The sequence below is a fragment of the Cetorhinus maximus genome, chromosome 16 (genome assembly GCF_964194155.1).
Source record: "Cetorhinus maximus chromosome 16, sCetMax3.hap1.1, whole genome shotgun sequence".
Classification (NCBI taxonomy): domain Eukaryota; kingdom Metazoa; phylum Chordata; class Chondrichthyes; order Lamniformes; family Cetorhinidae; genus Cetorhinus; species Cetorhinus maximus.
Window position 1 is genome coordinate 28,821,691 of NC_135894.1, and position 21,473 is coordinate 28,843,163.

The following is a 21,473-nucleotide window of genomic DNA, read 5'->3' on the forward strand; positions in this document are numbered from 1 at the left end:
CCTCCAGTGTGTCCACTAGAAAGGTAGGCTTGTGAGAATGTTATCTGACTCGAGACTGGCATTTCTCACTGCCCATTCCCCCTCCCTCGCCTGTCCATTGGTTGAACAGAATGCTGACACTCACTGTCCAGACTCGACAGAAATCCATACCTCATGGAGAGAGGGGTACAAACTAAAACGAAAATTTTAAATGAATTGAAAAAAACACCTCGGGCGAGTGTGAAGGGCAGTCCATGATTGCTAGAATTGTGACCAATACCATGTTGCAGCTTGTACAAGGATCAATCCTCAGACTCCTCCAACTTTTTACCTTGATACTTCCCCTCAGCAACATCACCCCAAAACAGTGTCTTATTTCATGTGTCGGGTTGGAGATTTTATGCCTATCTCATTGCCTCCTCTCTTGGCCCCTCCCTTGCCCCTGAATTGTCACACTGCTAGGCCTATTATGAGTATTGTTTGAGCAGGTGTTTCCTCCAGTGAAACACCGTACAGAACAAAGCCATTGCCTTCAGTCCCCATCACAGTCTCTGTTCCCCTCGTTTGTCCCTGTTTGAGGTTCAACCAGACCATTTGTCACCTTGACACCCTATTTGACCCTGAGCTGAACCCCTGACCCCATTATAATAAAAACAGAAAATGCTGGAGAGAGCAACAGAGTTAATATTTCAAGTCTGTATGACTCTTCTTCAGTTCTGAAGGAGAGTCATGCACACTTGAAACGTTAGCTCTGTTTCTCCCTGTACAGGTGCTGCCAGACCTGCTGAGCTTTCCCAACATTGTTTTTATTTCAGACTTCCAGCATCTGCAGTATTTTGCTTTTATCCAGAGCCCATATCCTGTCCATCGCCACTTGGCGGTAAATCGCCCATCCCCCCCATCCCTGACACAACCCCTCTGCTGCTGAAACCCTCATCCATGTTTTTGTTACCTCCAGCCTTTGCTTATTCCAGAATTACCTGGAAAAACTCAGCAAGTCTGGCAGCATCGGTGGAGAAGAAATCAGTCAACGTTTCGAGCCCTCATGGCCCTTCAGCAGAACTGAAGCATAGTTTCAACAAGGGAGAAATATAAATTGGTTTAAGGTGGGTGGGGGGGAAGAGACACATTGAGGGTGTGGTGTGAGCAGATAATCAAAAGATGTCAGAGACAAAAGGGTCAAAGAGGTGTTGAAGGTGGTGGTCTTTGTCTGAGAAAAGTGCTAATTAAGAATGCAAGACAGGATATTCAAAGTACAGCTCTAGTGGGGGTGGGGTGGAAAGACTAAAGGTTTTAGTTTTAGATTTAAAAATAATGGAAATAGGTGGGGAAAGAAGAATCTATATAAATTATTGAAAAAAAAGGCGGGTGGGGGGGGGAAAAGAAACGGGGTGGGGATGGGGGGAGGGGGAGTTTAAGATCTAAAGTTGTTGAATTCAATATTCAGCCCAGAAGGCTGTAAAGTGCCTAGTCGGAAGATGAGGTGCTGTTCCTCCAGTTTGCGTTGGGCTTCACTGGAACAATGCAGCAAGCCAAGGACAGACATGTGGGCAAGAGAACAGGGTGGAGTGTTAAAATGGCAAGCGACAGGGAGGTTTGGGTCTTTCTTGCGGACAGACCGCAGGTGTTCCGCAAAACGGTCGCCCAGTTTGCGTTTGGTCTCTCCAATGTAGAGGAGACCGCATTGGGAGCAACGAATGCAGTAGACTAAGTTAGGGGAAATGCAAGTGAAATGCTGCTTCACTTGAAAGGAGTGTTTGGGCCCTTGGACGGTGAGGAGAGAGGAAGTGAAGGGGCAGGTGTTGCATCTTCTGCATGGGCATGGGGAGGTGCCATAAGTGGGGGTTGAGGAGTAGGGGGTGATGGAGGAGTGGACCAGGGTGTCCCGGAGGGAACGATCCCTACGGAATGCCGTCAAGGGGGGTGAAGGGAAGATGTGTTTGGTGGTGGCATAATCCTGGGTGGGTTCGAAACAAGAGGGATGGAATTTCAGTTGAAATCCACGTGGGGTGAATCGGAGACGGAGACAGTCACTGAGAAAGGAGATATGGCTGTGAAAGCGGGTTTTAGTAAACACCTTGTCAAACACCAGGAGAGAAATGGAAAGCAATGAAGGTGAGCAGGGCAGAAGAGACAGTCGGAAATCCTGTCGGAGGACAGAACCATACTTCTTCCAAGAGGGCATTTTTTTGAAGAGAGGTGGCAGTCAATCAAACACAAAGATAAAAACAAAAAGCTAAAAGCTGCTATATTGAATTCAACAACTTTAGATCTTAAACTCCCCCTCCCCCCATCCCCACCCCGTTTCTTTTCCCCCCCCACCCGCCTTTTTTTTCAATAATTTATATAGATTCTTCTTTCCCCACCTATTTCCATTATTTTTAAATCTAAAACTAAAACCTTTAGTCTTTCCATCCCACCCCCACTAGAGCTGTACTTTGAATATCCTGTCTTGCATTCTTAATTAGCACTTTTCTCAGACAAAGACCACCACCTTCAACACCTCTTTGACCCTTTTGTCTCTGACATCTTTTGATTATCTGCTCACACCACACCCTCAATGTGTCTCTTCCCCCCCACCCACCTTAAACCAATTTATATTTCTCCCTTGTTGAAACTATGCTTCAGTTCTGCTGAAGGGCCATGAGGGCTCGAAACGTTGACTGATTTCTTCTCCACCGATGCTGCCAGACTTGCTGAGTTTTTCCAGGTAATTCTGTTTTTATTTTGTTTTGGATTTCCAGCATCCGCAGTAGCTTTTAGCTTTTTGTTTTTATCTTTGCTTATTCCAGTGCTGTCCAGCCTGCTATCTCATATTTCACCTCCCGCACAGGGGAGACGATGGTGTGGTGGTAATGTCACTGGACCAGTAATCCAGAGGCCCAGGCTAATGCCCACAGCAGCTTAGAGGTAGGACTTTCTCCCAGTTGGAGGTGGAAGTCTCATCCTGAGCCAATTAATGGTGCGATGGCTGTAAAATAGCCTCAAGGATTCCCGGCCACACGGAGTTGGACCAAGGATTCCCGGCCATGGATCCTGGGGAACTGGATCGGGGATTCCTGGCCACACGGAGTCCGTTTGGGGATTCCCGGCCATGGGAAATCGGATCAGGGATTCCCGGCACACGGAGCTGGCTCAGGGATTCCCAGCCACGGGAATCAGGCTTGCCCATGAGTAGGGGCAGGGTCACTATCTTTGGTAAATCCTGGCCCTGGTTTTTGACCAGGTTTTTGGTCACTTATCCTAAATGTCTCATTCTTTGGTTTGGTATCAGGTTTTTTATTTGTCTGAAGAACTCTCCTGTAAGGCACTCTGGGATGGTTTACCCTATTAAAGGGATTTACAACTACTCTTTCAAAATCCCAACTTACCCCATTTGCCACAACATTTCTGCAGTTACTGATCAGCTCAACTGCACTCTCACTCCACCTTCGATCCCCTGGTCCCCAGTAAAACCATGACTCTCTCTCACCCTGGCCGTTACCCAGGTATGGCCCTCCTCCACTTGCTTAAGCACAGCGTACACGGACTTGAACAGATGTGGTGGACAACTGGTTTAACCATTCCTGGCTGGATCACATAAAACATCCTAGGATCCTCCTCCCTTCTGCCAAAACTGTGCACTGTTCTAGGATCATCCTGGGTTGCAAAGATAACCTCAAGCATCTTCTTGCAACTGCAATCGTCTTCTTAAGCCCCTCTCCCCTGTCCCCTCCACCTTCATCTCCAACAACAAGTGCCAGGAGTTCATGGACTTCTTTGTCACTAAGATTGAGATCATCCAATCAGCTGCCTCTGTACTTGCCCCCCTTCCACTAGCCCACCTGGACACTGAAGCTTCCCCCACTGCCTGGGCCCTGAACTCACATCTTTCTCCAGTTTCTCTCCTATCTCCCTCATGCCCTCTCTGAGCTCATCTTGTCCATGAGACTCACCTCCTGTCCCCTCGATCCTATTCCCACTAAACTCCTGACATCCAGCTCCTCCCCTGCCGCGGTGTCCATATTAGCTGATATTGTGAACAGTGTTCTCTCCTTCAGCAGTTGTCCCTCTCTCCTTTAAATCTGCCATCATCACCCCCTCCTCACAAAACCCACCCTTGATCCCACCATTGTTGAAAACAATCCCTCATCTCTCACCTCCCACCTCTCTTTCCTCTCCAAAGTCCTTGAATGTATTGTCACCTCCCAAATCTGTGCCCATTTTTCCCAGAACTCCATGTCTGAATCCCTCCAATCGGGTTACCGCTCCTGCCACAGTACAGAAACATCCTCTGTGACTGTGACAGGGTAAACTTTCCCTCCTGATCCCTCTCAACATGTCTGCAGCCTTTGACACATTTACCACACCATCTTCCTCCAACCCTCTCCTCTGTCACCCAGCTGGGTGGGGCTGCTCTCACCTGGTTCCATTCTTATCTATCTAATCATAGGACAAAGGGAGTGGGGATGATGGTACGAAAGTTCAAAGCTTTAGTCCAGAGTAGGTGTTAACAGCAGAATTAAAGCCAGCACTGTCTGAAACTTGAGAACAAGATACAGACTGGCACCGGGAGGAACAAAATCAAAATGGAGGGCAGAGTTCATGGTCTGAATTTGTTGAGCTCAAGGTTAAGTCCAGAAGGCTGTAAAGTGCTGAATCAGAAGATTACAAAATTATTACTCTTGAGGGCCTTGCGCTCCCAGGGGTGGAGAGGCGCTACATTCAAAGGGGCTGACAGCCAGCGATACAACAGAGACACTGTGACAGAGCTTCACTGACTGGTGCTCCCACTGAGATTGTGGAACCTGTCAATGGACCTGCAAAGGCATTAGGTCCATTTTGGCAACAGCCAAAGCAAACTCAAATAACAATTCAGTTTATGTCAGGATGTATGGCACTACAGTCCATCCGAGCAGTTTCAAAATTCAAAGAATACCTTGTCATGACTAGGCTTGTAACAGGAAAGCCAGAGAATCACTTGCAATGTCTTCTCTTCCTGCTCCTGCACCATTACCCCTGGTGTCCCCCAAGGATCTATTCCTGACCCCCTCCTATTTCTCATCCACATTCTGCCCCTCGGTGACATCATCCGAAGACACGGTGTTAGTTTTCACATGTACACTGGCGACACCCAGCTCTACCTCACCACCACCTCTCTCGACTCCTCCACTGTTGCTAATTTTCAGACTGCTTATCTGACATCCAGTACTGCATGAGCAGAAATTTCCTCCAATTAAATACCGGGAAGACTGAAGCCATTGTTTTCACTCCAAACTTCATTCCCCAGCTACCGACACCATCCCTCTCCCTGGCAACAGTCTGAGAACCTTGGTTCACATTTGATCCTGAGATGAGCTTCTGAACGCGCCATCTGTAAAACCCTCTTTTTCCACCTCCATATCATCACCCAACTTCACCCTTCTCCCAGCTCATCTGACGCTGAAATCCTCATTTTAACCTCTAGACTCGACTATTCCAACACACACCTGACTGGTCTCCCACATTCTACCCTCCGTAAGCCTGAGGTCATCTAAAAGTCTGCTGCCCGGGTCTGAGCTCACACCAAGTCCCATTCTCTATCACCCCTGTGCTCTCTGACCTACATTGGCACCCTGCCAAGCAAAGTCTTGATCTTAAAATTCTCATCCTTGTTTTCAAATCCCTCCATGGCCTCGTCCCTCCCTATCTCTGTAATCGCCTCCTGCTCCAGAACCCTCAGATATCTGTACTCCTCTAATTCTGGCCTCTTGCGCATCCCCAATTGTTAGCGCTCCACCATTGGCGGCCATGTCTTCAGCTGCCTGGGCCCCAAGTTCTGGAATTCCCTCCCTAAACCTCTCATCCTCTCTATCTTGTTTTCCTCCTTTAAGACACTCCTTAAAACCACCTTCTTTGACAAAGCTTTTGGTCCCCTGACCCAATATCTCCTAATGTGGCTCTGTGTCAGACTTTGGTTTATAATGTTCCTGTGAAGCCCCTTGGGAAGTTTCATTACGTTAAAGGTGCTATATGAATATAAATGTAGATCTCTAGGATGACACTTCCTCTCAGGTTGGGGCAGACATCCCACTCTAAACTAATGAAGGCTGCCCCCAGCATATTATTGCTGCAGGGCTGTCGGGTTTCTGGTGCTGACTGACTTTTTAGTCGAGAGGGTGGGTAATCTGTCCCTCCATAAAATCCACCCTATGTCTTTCCCTTAATGTGATTCCTCTCACATGATCCCCAGAATGTATATTGTAGCAAGGCTCCTCCACACCGAAACTCCAAACTCTGACAGAATAGCCATCATGATAGTTGAATTGTTAATCAGTTTAACCCAATGTCTTTTGTCTGGCCATACAAAGAAAGAGGAGAGATCCTGGGAGTACCAGATAGAGAATGTGATGACTCGCTGGCTGTTAGGTGACTCTATTGTTCCAGCTAAGCCCTGATAGTAACACAAATTCTTGTCTGATTATCACATTTAGATGCGATTAACTTTGATTGGGCACAAAGCAAATTCTGAGACTGATGTTTCTCCTTAATATTCCCCAAAATAACTTTCAAAGGGGAACTGGATAAACATTTGAAGCAGATAAATTTGCGGGGCTATGGGGAAAGAGCAGGACAGAGTAGGGCCAATTGGATAGCTCTTTCAAAGAGCTGGCACAGGCGCGATGGATCAAATGGCCTTCTTCTTGGGCTGTATGATTTTATGAGCAAACGCCAATTTAATTCTGCAATTAATGATTGGCTTAACAGCATAACCTTACCATTGCCTTAAAGGTACGCGTTGTATTTAAAGTAATTTCCTGATAGCATATATCCCCAAAAATTATTTTACTCAGAAATTACATACACTACTACCTGTGTGAATACTAAGTGACAGAAAACAGATTTCCTGTTACAAGCCTAGTCATGACAAGGTATTCTTTGAATTTTGAAACTGCTCGGATGGACTGTAGTGCCATACAACCTGACATAAACTGAATTGTTATTTGAGTTTGCTTTGGCTGTTGCCAAAATGGACCTAATGCCTTTGCAGATCCATTGGCAGGTTCCGCAATCTCAGTGGGAGCACCAGTCAGTGAAGCTCTGTCACAGTGTCTCTGTTGTATCGCTGGCTGTCAGCCCCTTTGAATGTAGCGCCTCTCCACCCCTGGGAGCGCAAGGCCGTCAAGAGTAATAATTTTGTAATTTTCTGATTCAGCACTTTACAGCCTTCTAGACTTAACCTTGAGTTCAACAAATTCAGACCATGAACTCTGCCCTCCATTTTGATTTTTCTCCCCCCGGTGCCAGTCTGTATCTTGTTCTCGAGTTTCTGCTTTCAGACAGTGCTGGCCTTAATTCTGCTGTTAACACCTACTCTGGACCAAAGCTTTGGACTCTCGTACCATCATCCCCACTCCCTTTGTCCTATGTTCCGTGACATCTTTGTCATTTAATCTCTCCTGACCTCCAATTTATCCCTGGCCTTCTATGCTGCCCCACTTGTCCCTCCCCGCTTTTTCAACAGCATAAAACCCATCACATTTCTGCCTCTCTCTTATTCTGAAGAAGAGTCATATCAGACTCAAAACAATAACTCTGTTTCTCTCTCTGCAGATACTGCCAAACCTGCTGAGTATTTCTAGCACTTTCTGTTTTTATTTATAATATAATTATTATTTATTATTATTTATAATAATTTTGACATGCTTCTGTCAAAATCATTGACCACTTTGAAATGGGCCTACAACTTTACTCACTGTCACCGCCTAGATGACTGACCAGTTTACAGATGTCACGGGAATATATTGGCCTTTTAATTTGATGTTCAGCATTGATAGGACCTACAGCCTGTTAATGGTTTGAAATGTGCGTGGAGTCAAGAAGGACGACTTACAGCTTTAATTTCCCTTTGGCCTCAGGATTATGGCATGTGGGAGCGTGGAGATAAAACAAACCAAGGAATCGCGGAGCTGAACGCAAGTTCTGTGGGCATGGCCAAGGTAATTAGACCGTGCATTGATGTGGAAAAAAGTTCTGTTTAGCTATAAACAATGCAACAAGCTTCACTGCATTATTATCACATGTGAGTGAGGCAACTCGCGACGGAAGCGGAGGTGGGCATGCACCTTTCACAGCTCTTACAGGCCCACTCCATCAGCTTGGAAAGTCTAAAATAATTTAATGTTGGGTCCTTGTGCAATGTGTGCCGGTACTAGGAACTATCATGATTTTTTGCCAATGGTTACCTTCAAACCAGTGTTATTGCTTCACATTGGTGTATTCATGTCATTACAAAATAGGTGCAGCTCAAACTCCTGTGGGAACGATGTTTGTTTTCATTGAGAAATGATTTATCGTAGATTGCGGAGTTTAAGTTGACCTCAAAAAATCCCTCCAAAAACAGGGGTCAACTTATACGCTGAGTATAAAAGTGAACCGCTGGTGTGGGTGGTCGCCATTTTGAAATGTCATTGGCATCTGATGAAAAGAATGGGCATGTTTTAAACTCCTGTGCCTCTCTGCAACACAGCCCATAACACCTGTGTGATCCCTCACTCCCAGTTATAAGTTGCCAGTAAGTAATACATGCATTTGTGGGGTGAAAGATTGAGGTTAACTACTAATGCGAGTATAACGTGTCGTGGCTGAAAAAGGGAGTCAACGTATCTGCCAAGTATAAACAAAATAATGATTTTTCAGACCAGATAAATGGGGTCGTCTTATACTGCGGGTTGATTTATATGCCATGATTTACGGTGGGTGGAATTTTCTGTGCCCGCCAGTGTCGGGCGTGTTCGGTGGCATGAGCGGACAATACGGCGCAAACAGTTTCGCAATGGCATGAAACCAGTTCGCGATATTCTGCTCAGACTACCGATGGTGGGCCGTGGGGCTGCTGGGGCTCCCACACAGGCCACCAAAGAGCCACAGTGAGCCATCACTGCTCGGCGCCTAGCGACACCCAGGGTCTATAGACACCACCTTTCATTCCTGCAGATGACCGAGAACCAGTGTCGCTAAAGACTGCGCATGTCTAGGGAACTGGCCGGTCACATATGCCAGCTACTGCAGGATTTGGCACCACGGGGACATGGAGGGCATCCACTGCCAGTGGCTGTGAAAGTGACCACGGTGCTCCTTTCAGGGTTCCACAGGTGACCCCTGTGGGATCTCACAATCCGCCACCCACAAATGCATCCATGAGGTCATGGACGCCATCTTCTCCATGGCACACAACTTTGTGCATTTCGCCCGGGACTGGGACAGCCAGGATGCAAGAGCCATTGGATTTGTCCTGATCTCGGAGGTTCCACAGGGCTTGACTGGAGGCCCTGGTCATGGACTCTGTTGGCCGTTTCCCAGATGTGCCTGTGAAAGCAAGGAGAGATAATTAGTGCATGGCAGTGGCCTGTGAAAGAGGACACATCACTCACAGCATGGTTGTCTGATGGATGTTGCACTGCTGGATCCTCACTTGGTAGAGCAGCGCCGACCTCACCATTGCACAGCACCGGTCCAGATCCTCGCCGGCCAGCTGGATGGCTCTGTTTTCAAAGTCTGTGAGGACCTTGATTTCAGGCATTCCTCCACCGGTCTGTGACCTCTCCCTGTTGTTGTGTGCCAGCTTGTCCTGCATGAATAGAGAGGAGAGAGTGTAAGCAGGATGCCTGCCAGGCAAGATGATAAATATGCCTGGCCTGTGTGGGTGGTGAGTTGCCCCATGGACGGGATGAGGACAGTGAAGGTATGTGTGAGAGAGTGAATGGTGATGTCCCTTGAACTGGCAGTGAGTGAAGGCCCTGTGGGTGTGTGATGGGTTTGTGAGTGTGTGAGTTGAGAGTGATGAGAAGAGTGACTTACCCTGGCGGAACCGAGGAGATCATTCATCCTCTTGCGGCACTGGGTGGTTGTCCTCTTTTTCAGGGCGTTGGCACTAACCACCACTACCATCGCCTACCAAGCTGGGTTAGTGATGTTGCTGCCCATCCTGCGGCCAGAGCAGGGGTATAGGACATCTTGACTGGACTCCACACGTTGTCCAAAAGGTGCTCGACGGACGTGTCACTGAACCTGGGGGGGGGCTGCAGTTTTTTTGCCTTTCAGGGCCTTGTCTTCCCTGCAGCAGTCATGGGCTGGGAGCGCTGAGATGTGTGCACAGCTGGACTTTAAATATGGCGCCCGGTGTGATGAAGCAGAGAGGTGATGGCTGACAGGCGAATGAGAGCCTGCTCGCCATGGAAAAGACATGTTTCCCGGGAATGCATAAATAATGAGGCGGGATTGGGATGATACAGTGTGAAAACCCATCATCTCAGCATTACCCGCCCGCTACCTCACTGAGTGCAAATCTAGGGCGATTGTGTCTGATTTCTCTTGGCCAAATCTAACCTGTTCCAATATATTTATAGATTCCTGTTCACGAAACATGTGGCCCCTCATGAGTGTGTTTGTTATCACATGTTAGTGCGCAAAGTCATGATGGAACATGAACTTTATCAATATTTTCCTTTACTCCATCAGCTGCTAAGAATGTATTCGTACCCTTGTGTTTCTACTGTGAGGAGAAATGTGACAGCTTAGTGAAACCTGTCATGACGATCTCTTATTTATTGCGATGTCACGTCCAGAAATATTGCCGTGACTCGACTTCTAACTCATCTTGTTTCACCACCTGTTCATTTGGGGTCCTTCCACAGTCTCTATTTAAAGCGCATGCCGTGCGATGCTCTAACATATATTTTCACATCTGGTTCAACAGCTGCAAAGTAAGGAAGTCAGGAGTGAGCTATCCAGCTGAATTTTCACCTTGGCGTGCGGGCGTGTGCCCGACACACACGAGTGTGTAGATTGCGCAACGAGGTCAGGCCAGCGTCCCGACGTCATCGTGCACTCACGCGATATTTTGGTTGGCGGGTGCGAGAGGGAGTCGGTAGCGTGCCCGCCGACAATTAAGAGGGCTGTTAAGCTCATGAAATAGAATTTTTCCCTGCCCATCCAACCTTACTGCTGGCGGGTGGGGGAATAAGCCAAGCAGCCTTTCGATATTTGAGGAAACATCCACGGGGCGGAATGAGATTTCTGATGTTAATTAAAAATAAAATAAAAGTTTTCGTAACTCATTAGCATCATGTCCTCTGCGCATGTGACAGAGTCACATGAGGGGACATGTCTTCCTTTTTTAAAAATCTTTATCTTTAATGTTATAAATCTTCAGCTCCCTGAGGCAGCTCTGCACCTTCAGCGATTGCACCAGTGCACATGCACAAATGTCCACACTCACCCTCCTCCTCACCCCCGCCCCGGCAGCGCTGAGCGTTGCAGCGCGCGATTCACACTGGCTGGCCGTTAATTGGCCGGCCAGCGTGAAATCACAGCCGGGGCCTGATTGTGGGTGGTGGACTATTGCACGGTCACTCCCGGGCCTGCCCAACAAGGGGATAATCCTCGCCAGAGCTAACCTTGTAGGTGATCCGACACAGTTATGTTTCATTCCTCTGGGCTAGGCGGTCCTGTCAGTGGATGTCAGTCTCAAGGCTCCTGAGTGAAGGAATGCTGTTATCAGACTGGCTATCAGTGTGTTCTCAGGCAGCACCAGCATTTCTTAGCTTCAGATCCAGCTTTGTGCTCAGGCTTGTGTGAAGAAACAGCCTCAGTAGGAAAATTTTACTGCAGCTGTACAGGGCCTTGGTGAGACCACATCTGGAATATTGTGTACAGTTTTGGTCTCCTTATTTGAAAAAGGATATGATTGCATTAGAAACAGATCAGGGAAGGCTCATTCAACTCATCCCAAGTATGAAGGGCTTATCAATGATGAACAGTTAAACACATTAGAGTTTAGAAGAATGAGAGGTGATCTTATTGAAACATGTAAGGTCCCGAGGAGACTTGATAGGGTGAACACTGGGAGAATACTTGCACTTGTCGGGGGGACTAGGACTAGGGGCATAGTTTAAAAATAAGAGGTCTACTGTCTAAGACAGAGATGAGCAGATTTTTTTTCTCTCGAAGGGTCGTTACTCTGTGGAATTCTCTTCCCCAGAGAGCAGTAGAAACTGGGTCATTGAATATATTTAAGGCTGAATTAGACAAGTTTCTGATAGACAAGGGAGTCAAGGGTTATGGGAGGTAGACGGCAAAGGGGAGTTAAGACCACATCCAGATCAGCCATGATTTTATTGAATGGCAGAGCAGGTCGAAGGGCTGAATGGCCTCCTCCTCTTAAATCCTGTGTACATTCCTTGGGGTACTAACGGGCCAGTTAGTCCTAGTTGAGCAACCTCCAAATGGTAGTTTTCCATCGTACAAGAGAGATGTTACCAATCATTTTCATCGTGTAAGAAAACTACATTGGCAAACTTTGAGGCTTTGCAATGATATAATTGTTTATATACTTAGGATTTATTAAATAGACATGTCGATTAATTGGATCTAAGCCATTCATCCAAACAGTCTGTGGCAGGATTTCTTCCCCAATACAGAGGCAAGAACCGAGGTGTGTGGGTGTGTAATTTTACACAGCTGGCTGGTGTGCTGGTTTTCCTATGCCATTCCTTCCCCGAGCCATTTTACTGGAGTTTGGATCAGGTGTAGAACTGCCAGTAAGGATAAACTAATTAAAAGGCCAATTAAGGCCATGGATGAGAGGCTGAGTGGAATTTTCCAATCGCTCTGTGACCCCCCCCTCCCTTTGGCATTGGCAGCATGGCAGCTGGCTGCAGGCAGCCTCCGAATGGCAGGCTGGAGGATCCAGTGCTCTGGGCAGGCTTAGAGGACCCTTCCCTGTACCCCCCTCACCTCTACCAGGTTATAGCTGAGTTCACAGGCTGCTTTCTGGAGGGGGGTTTACCCCCACAGTGGTTGCCTAGCAGCTCTGGCCATTTTCTATTTCAAAGTTCTATAAGTTGCTGAGAGGGCACTTCAAGCTGGAGGACCCCTCTCTTTCCCTGACCTGCACTGGCAGCTCCTCCTGTCCTGGGTGGCAACACTTTTCGTTTGGAATTCTTGGATTCAATTTAAAATAATAATTAGAAGAGCTACACTACTCCAAGAGATAGCCGCTTAGATTTAAAACATGTTTGTTTTGCACTCGTCAGAACAGATGCAAGAAAGCCAAATTTCAAAGGGAGCAACAATTTATACTGTGTGAGAGAAGGGTGCTGATTGGTTGGAAGGCCGACTCTAATTGGTTGAGGCATTTCCATGGAGAATACACCAGGGAGCTATCCTCCCCTACTCTTGTTTAATTCAAAACAGGGTGCTTACAGAGGACAGGTCCCTGTGTATTACTATTTTCTTTTGTGCACAGCCCTTTTTAATTAAGATTTGGGTGGCCACACGCATGTGGTAATTTATAGGAGTCGATTTGAGCACAGCTTGTGCAGCTTAAAGGAATGATTGTTTTCCAGATAATGAGAGGTTTAAGTAGAGTAGCTAGGGAAAATCTATCCCCACTAGTGTGTAAGTCAATAACCAGAGGTCATATAGAGTCAAATTCAGTTAAAAGAGGAGAATTTTTTTCAGTTAGGGTCGTCAGGAGCTAGACACTCCACCTGAAAAAAAGTGGAGGCTAATTCCATAAATAATTTTAAAAGGGAGTACGACAGGAGGAGGAAGAACTTACAGAGTTACGGGCAAAAGGTGATGGTTTGGGACTGAGCACCACTGTTCTTTCAGTGAGCCAGCACAGGCATGACGGGCCAAATGGCCTCCTCCTGTGCTGTAAGTTTCTGTGACTCCATGAATATATGTAACCTCCAGCAGGTATAAGCGAGCCACATTGTGAAACATGTCCCTGTAAACATTGCTTTACAGGAAATAGGAGGGGTGAGTAGGCCATTTGGCCCCTTGAGTCTGCTCTGCCATCCAATTAAATCATGGCTGAACATCTACCTCAACGTCACTTTTCTGCGCTCTCTCCAAATCCCTTGATGTCATTGGTCTCCAGTAACCTATCGATTTCCGTCTTGAACATGTTCCACAGCCCTCTGGGTAGAGAATTTTGAGGATTCACCACCCTCTGAGTGAAGAAATTCCTCCTCATCTCAGTCCTAAATGGCCCACCCCTTATCCTGAGATTGTGTCCCCTGGTTCTAGACTCACCAGCCAGGGGAAACATCCTATCTACATCATGCCCTGTAAGAATTTTGTAAGCTTCAATGAGATTACCTCTCATTCTTCGAAACTCTAGATAACTAGATAGTGAATGGTGACAATGGAATCAGGTTCAAGTTTGTTACTGAAGCTGAACAGAAAACAGCTTCAGTATCTTCTTGATTGTATAGATTCTGTTGATCATAACATTGAACTAATTTATGGGATATGGGTGTCCCTGGCTAGGCCAGCATTTATTGCCCATCTCTAATTGGGCTGAATTACATGGGCGACAGCTATTTTGCTGTTGTTATGCCTCTGAAAGCGATTGCAACTTCAGGACGTAGGGCTGGTGGAGTTTAGTGCGGAAGCCATGAAGTTGTGCCATGTCACTCCATGCTCTGGCACATGATGTACCGCGATCACCATCCCCACCCCCATCCCCATCCCCACAACAACCCAAGCCGGCGATCACTGAAATCAGTGAGAATTTCAACATCCCTGCTCCGGCCATCACTGTTTGAATCCCCATACAAAATTACACCTTCTTCAGTCAGGTATAACTGGGTTTTTAACAGCAATGTGAGTAAGACGATTTGACAAACAACAGAACTGACCCTGAAAAGAAATCTCATGATCATGCAGCGCTGTTAAATAATTAATTGGTAGATGATTTAAACTCGATTTTTCAATTTAATTTTTTAAAACCCTGAATACTTCAGCTTTTACCTTTACCCTCTGTATTGTCCCAATCTTTAATTTGCTCAATGTAAACATTTTTAAAATGATTTTATTTGACTGCTTTTCTTGCCCCGTTGGATCGCTGTGGGAGTCCTTTAATGTGATTGGCTGTTTGGGCATCCTGTAGCTCCACGCTGGGAATGCCCAGTGAAATATGCTGCAATCAGTTTCAGGCATGACGACAGAGGGGAAATTCCTGTCAGAGAGATCCCTAGATCTCTCAGCGAGACTAACTTCAAAGTCACCAGCGAGCACGCTTCCTTCACTGCTGACCACAAACTCTACCACAATATTTATTTTCAGCGTTGCTGAAAAAAGAGACATGCTGTCAAAGCTTTTGATCTTGCACTCATCAGAATATCTCGCAAGAATTTCCCAGCAGTACTGGGGGAACAATAATTTATACCGCATGAGAAGAGAGTGTTGATTGGTTGGCAAGGAAAGACTGATTGATAGAAGCTTTGCATGGAGAATGCAGCATGGAATAGTTAACTGCTCAGCTTTCTTCAAATTTAAATGGGGCAGGTCAACTCTGATTGGTCAAGGCATTGCCCCAATGAATGAACCAGTTGGGCTCGCAGTATGCCTCACTTATGCATGCCAGAAGCCACATATATTCACACACAAGGACCTGTCCTTTGCAGACAGAAGGAACATGTCCACAGTTTGCACCTTTTTCATCTAAATCAAAGCTTAGGGAAGGTCATTCCCTGGTTCATACCCCAGGATAGTGCCTTGACCAATCAGAGTTGACCTGCCTGGTTTGAATTTGAACATAGCTGGGCAGTTAACTGCTCCAAGCTGCATTGTCCATGACAATGCCTCCACCAATCAGAGTCCACTTGCCAACCAATCAGCACTCTCATCTCATGCAGTATAAATTGTTGTTCCCCCATTACAGTTTGGTAATTCCTTGCAAGCTACCCTGATGAGTGCAAGACAAATAGTTTTGATAGCATGGCTCTTTTTTCACCAACATTCAAGCCCTGTACTACAAAACAACTATTTATTTTTGTTTTGGGTAAAGTGATTGGAGTAGTTATCATATAAACCACATTGCACAGCACCAGTTATGAATTAAACACATTAAAACATGAACTTTGTTTCCATGGCTAAATAAGTGAAACAAAAATGTTTTCACTGCAGTTTATAGTCTACTCCTCTTAAATCAATCTCTGTTGACCTGGATAGGCATTGGTCAGAAAATGCCTCCTGTGTTATTGATATTGATTTATTCATTCAATCTGACAATTTTTCATTCCACATGGTTTTATTCGCACTAATTATTATTGAGACGGCATCTCCATTCCCTCTTCCTGTGCACTTTTCTGCCTTCCCAGAGTTTTCCAAGATTACTGACTCCTTTCTCATGGCAGTGAATAACATTCTTTTTCTGATGGGAAATAAAGAAGCTTGACACCATCCAGGATAAAGCAGCCGCTTGATTGGCACCACATCCACAAACATTCACTCCCTCCACCACCGATGCACAGTAGCAGCAGTGTGTACCATCTACAAGATGCACTGCAGAAACTCACCAAGGTTCCTTAGACAGCACCTTCCAAACCCATGAACATTATCTTCTAGAAGGACAAGGGCAGCGGATAGATGGGAACACCACCACCTGGAAGTTTCCTTCCAAGTCACTCACCATCCTGACTTGGAAATATATCGCCGTTCCTTCACTGTCGCTGGGTCAAAATCCTGGAACTACCTCCCTAACGGCACTGTGGGTGTACCTACACCACATGGACTGCAGAGCTTCAAGAAGGCAGCTCACCATCACCTTCTCAAGGTTAATGGGCAATAAATGCTGGCCTGGCCAGCGAAGCCCACATCCCGTAAATGAAGAAAAAAAAATGTCAGCCTTGCCAATGATGCCCACATCCCAAGAAAAGAATTAAAAAGAAAATTCTTCTGAATTAAGAGTAAACAAGTGGACTTCATTCTGATTCAGTATCTCAGTTCAGAAATCATGGGATATTGCACTTGTTGGGCGGGCGCGCACCTGACCCAAATGAGCGTAAAATTACACGCGATGATGTTGGGCGAGTGTCCCAACGTCATTGTGCATTTGCACGATATTTTGGTCGGTGGGCGCGCACAGGAGTCAGCAGCACACCTGCTGACAATCAGACAGTCTATTAAGGCCCTTAATAAACTAATTGATTGAAATGTTTTGCTGCCTGTCCAACCGTTCGGTTGGTGGGCGGGCGAAAAGGCCAAGCGGCCTTTACATTTTTTGCGAAACCTCATCCACGGACGGATGACTTTTTGCATTCATCTCTTACACGTCCCTGATCATGTGACAGGGGACATTTTTTTAACATTTTAAAATTCTTTACTGTTTATTTGCAAAATCATCAGCTCCATGAGGCACAGAGCTTTTACTGCGCGCACCCAAACGTATGTGTGAACTTCCACACTCGCCTTCCTTACCCCCTCCCCCACAACACAGGCAGCACTGAGCGCTGCAGCGCGCGTTTCATCCTATCTGGCCGTTAATTGGCTAGCCAGCGTGAAATCGCAGTCGGGGCCCTATCGCGGGCCGCTCCTGCTCACCCTCGCCGAGCCCCCTTGACGACCAGAAAATCCTGGCCATAAGCAGTTTAATGAGGCCATTCACTTGTCATCCCATCAGCCCTTAGAGTTGTGCAGTTGTCGTTGCAATGAGTCACATGTACGCCAAGGCAGGGTTAATGTGTTTACAGCTTTCATTGTGGCTACTGCTTGATTCACTTTGTCACTTCTAAAAACTATTTTGGACATTTTTCACTATAATTATTCTTATGAAGAGCTCCCAGCACATTCTCATTACTGGTGCTTTCCAGAGTGAGAAGGCCCACGTGACAAGTGAAATTGCAACGGTGTTGCAAAATCTGATGTTTCTTCCAGGCCGGGTACAAGGTCCAGCCAGACTCCTGCCAGTGCTGCAGCCAGATCTGGGAATAGCCCAATGGGAAATGGCTAGGACGATGCTGTTCCCAAGATTTCCTGGTTAGGCCCACAAGGGTGGAAGCCTCCTTTGCCCCCGGTGATGTTTGGCGACAGTGTGGGAACTCAAGGCGCTGGGAGTTCCCACATCACTGGCTCAATCAGGGCCCAGTACAAGACTGGTGTGTCTGCCCAAAGAAATAAGATACACATGACTCCCGGTGGGTGTATGGGCAGCTGCCAGACCAGAGAAGTGGCTCGGGTACAAAAACTGGCGGATTTTACTTTGTAAAGAAACTCACCTGAATTAAGCTGTGTCTATAAAGGGCCGAGGGGTCCTGCTGCTGCAGGGAACCTGGACACCTCCTATCATTGCTGTATGGATGAGACTGACACTGATGATCCCCTACAGTGGCACTGGCATAGGATTATTATTAATTAATTATTATTATCATCATTAAACGCTTTATTGTCTTGCTGAACAACATTAAACAGCCTTAAATATTACTCACAACTGGACTATCAGGGGTCCAGACAGAGTAGATAGAGAAAAACTGTTCCCATTGGTAGAAGAGTCGAGAAGCAGAGGACACAGATTTAAGGTGTTTGGCCAAAGTGGCAATGGAGACATGAGGAAAAGCTTTTTCACACATGATAGCTAGGGTCTAGAATGCAATGCCTGAGAGTGTGGTGGAGACAGGTTCAATCATGGCTTCTTCAAAAGGAAATTAGATAACAATCTGAATGGAGAAAATTGAGGGAGAAGGCTCCTTCCGAGAACCAGTGCAGACACGATGGGCCAAATGGTCTCTTTCTGTGCTGTAGCCATTCTGTCATGTGGTTCCAAATGCGGATTGACCAGACTGTTGTTCTGGGGAGGACTAGGAGTGTTGGCTAGTGCCTCTCCTCCCAATAGCAGTTCCTTCTCTTCTACAGTTTTGAGGTATTTTCTTCTCACTCCCATAAAAGGAAGCCTCTTTCACCATTAATTTATATCATTGTGTCCAGAGTTGAGAGCTTTTCTGTTCTATGTCCACATTCTGTTTTTTCTACAAAGCAGTGAGCAGAAGTCTCTATATGTTGCTGTTACAGTGTACCTTTCGCGATGCTCTGCTGTCTTTATTGATAAACTCTGCCGTTCATGGTTAACTCATGGGGCTAGCGTTTCCATTAGCCAACAAGCCAACATGTCACGCTATTTAAATTGACCTGAAACAGTTCTGTACTGATTCTGGTGGACACAATCCTGAGTGGGAGACCCGTGGATTTTGAATCTCTGGTTTCGTGCAGAAATAGAAGTTTCTGATTAAAGACCCTTACACGTGTTTGAATTGTCTCAATCCTATTTCAGCAGATATGTTATCCATTGTTCGACAAGCAATACCTCTGTCAATATTCAACAGTCCGACTGAATGTTAATTATTTCATACTAATCTAACTATTCCCTGTTGCAACAGGCAGCCCTGGAGGCAATCGATGAACTGGATTTGTTTGGTGCCCGGGGAGGCCCCAAGTCAGTCATTCATGTTCTTCCTGATGAAGTTCAGCATTGCCAGGTAAACAAGAGAGAATGACATGGGTGTGATTTGACCTGAGAACTGCCTTAATTGATCAGTCCAAATGTGAATGGTTATTTTTAATTGATTCACATTGTTCTCTTTTTATTTCAGTCCATTCTTCTTTCTATGTTACCCAGAGCTTCAACATCAAAGGAGATTGATGCTGGGCTTCTCTCCATTATTTCCTACCCTGCTTTTGCTGTGGAGGACATTGATCTTGTGAATGTGACAAAGAATGAAATAATTACAAAACTGCAGGTGCGTTTTTTAAAAATCAAATAACTGTGCTATCTGGAGCGGTACAATAAGACAGCTTTACATGAGCACTTCCTCTTGCTATTATACTAGTATTCCTTCTTCTTGTAGACTTTAGGACCAATTTTTAACTGCAGACAGATAATATGGTAGATAAGGAAGTGTCTGCAGATGTTATCTATATGAACTTCCAGAAGGTATTTGACAAAATTCCACACATGTGGTAGTTAACAAAAATGACAGGATGTAAAATTGGAGCCAGCCTACTGGCTTGGAGAGGGAATTGGGATAGGGGACAGAGAGTAATGATAATGGATATGTACTCTAACTGGCAGGACATGACCGCTGGTGTCTCCCAGGGACCCATACAGGGGCTTCAGATTTTCACTGTATTTATGAATCACTTAGCTGAAAGAATAGAGTCATACATCCAGGTTAGTTCATGACACCAGGCTTGGTGATGTTGTAGGTGGCGTAGGATGGGAGCAGGAAGTCACAAAGGGACATTGATAGATGCACTTTTACAGGCATGTTGTAGTCTGGAGTTAGGGATAGTGATGGTAGAGGCTCCTATTTCCTTTCCATGACATGGCTCACCAGGAATCCCTCCCACTCCCACCAGCATGTTTTGGAAGGATTTACAGATTGACACACAACCTGTTTGGCCACGTTATGAATGCACCTTCCATGGCCTGGGAGGGGACTTGAACTTAGTGCTTCTCACTCAGAGGTAGAAAGCCACCCATTGTGCCACAAGACATCCACAGAGTGGTAAGGTACAAAATATAATTAAAAAGGATAATGGGATATTGACCTTTCCGTCAAAGGGCCTTAAATACAAAGGGGTCGACGTTATATTATGTATTCAACTGCAAGGGGAATTGCATGCAAGAGTACGGAGGTTAGGCTTCAGTTATATAGGGCATTGATGAGACCACATCTAGATTACTGTATGCAGAACTGGTCTCCATATTTAAGGAGAGATGTAAGTTTGTTGGAAGCAGTTCAGAGAAGGTTTACCAGACTAATACCAGGAATGGGTGGGTTGTCTAGGTTAGGCTTGTATTCACTGGAGTTTAGAAGAGTAAGAGATGACTTTATTGAAACATATAAGATCCTGAGAAGTCTTGACAGGGTGGATATGGAGAGGATGTTTCCTCTTGTGGGAGAATCTAGAACTAGGGGGGTCACAGCTTAAAAATAAGGGGTTGCTTATTTAAGATGGAGATGAGGAGAATTTTTTCACTCAGAGGGTTGTGAGTCTTGGAACTCTCCTGAAAAGGCGGTGGAGGCAGAGTCTTTGAATATTTTTAAGGCACAGGTGGATAGATTCTTGGTAAACAAGGGGGTGAAAGGTTATCGGGGTAGGCGGGAATGTGGAGTTGAGGTTAAAATTAGATCAGCCATAATCTTATTGAATGGCAGAACAGGCTCGAGGGGCCGAGTGGCCTACTCCTGCTCCCAATTCATTTGTTCGTTACGTTGCAGTTGCAAAAAGCTCTGGTTAGACCACATCTGCAGTAACTGTATTCAGTTCTAGGACCTCGGGAAAGAGAAATTAATCTTGGAAGGAATGCAGGACAGATTCATCAGAATGATGTTGTGGCTAAAAGGATTAAATCCTGAGAACTGGCTGCAGAGATTAGGTTTATATTTCCTTGAGTTTTGAAGATTAAGGGGCGATCTAATTGAGGGGTTCAAGATAAATAAAGAAGTTTCTGTAAATCTATCCTCTTTCCTCTGGTGGGGGCAGTCCAAAATCAAAGGGGAGGTGGGGGGGAGGGGAGCATAATCTTAAAATTAGAGCCCTGCTGCTCAGGGGTGATGTCAGGAGGCATTTCTTCACAGAGAGGATAGCGGAACACTCTCCCCCAAAATGCTCTTGAGGCTGGGGGCTGTTTGAAAATCCGAAAACTGAGATTGATAGATTTTTGCTGGCAAGGTGAGAAAAGG

General features: G+C 45.9%; 1 protein-coding gene across 4 annotated transcripts in view; it reads left to right on the plus strand.

The window, feature by feature from the left end:
• Window positions 1-21,473, plus strand: part of LOC144691467 (phosphorylase b kinase regulatory subunit alpha, liver isoform-like) — a 163,768-nt gene that overhangs the window by 30,073 nt on the left and 112,222 nt on the right. For all 4 annotated transcript variants that reach the window (XM_078559576.1, XM_078559574.1, XM_078559577.1 and 1 more), the window contains exons 7-9: window positions 7,857-7,937; window positions 19,164-19,262; window positions 19,377-19,523. In XM_078559576.1, coding sequence (XP_078415702.1) covers window positions 7,857-7,937; window positions 19,164-19,262; window positions 19,377-19,523 — 327 coding nt within the window. The remainder of the gene's footprint in view (window positions 1-7,856; window positions 7,938-19,163; window positions 19,263-19,376; window positions 19,524-21,473) is intronic.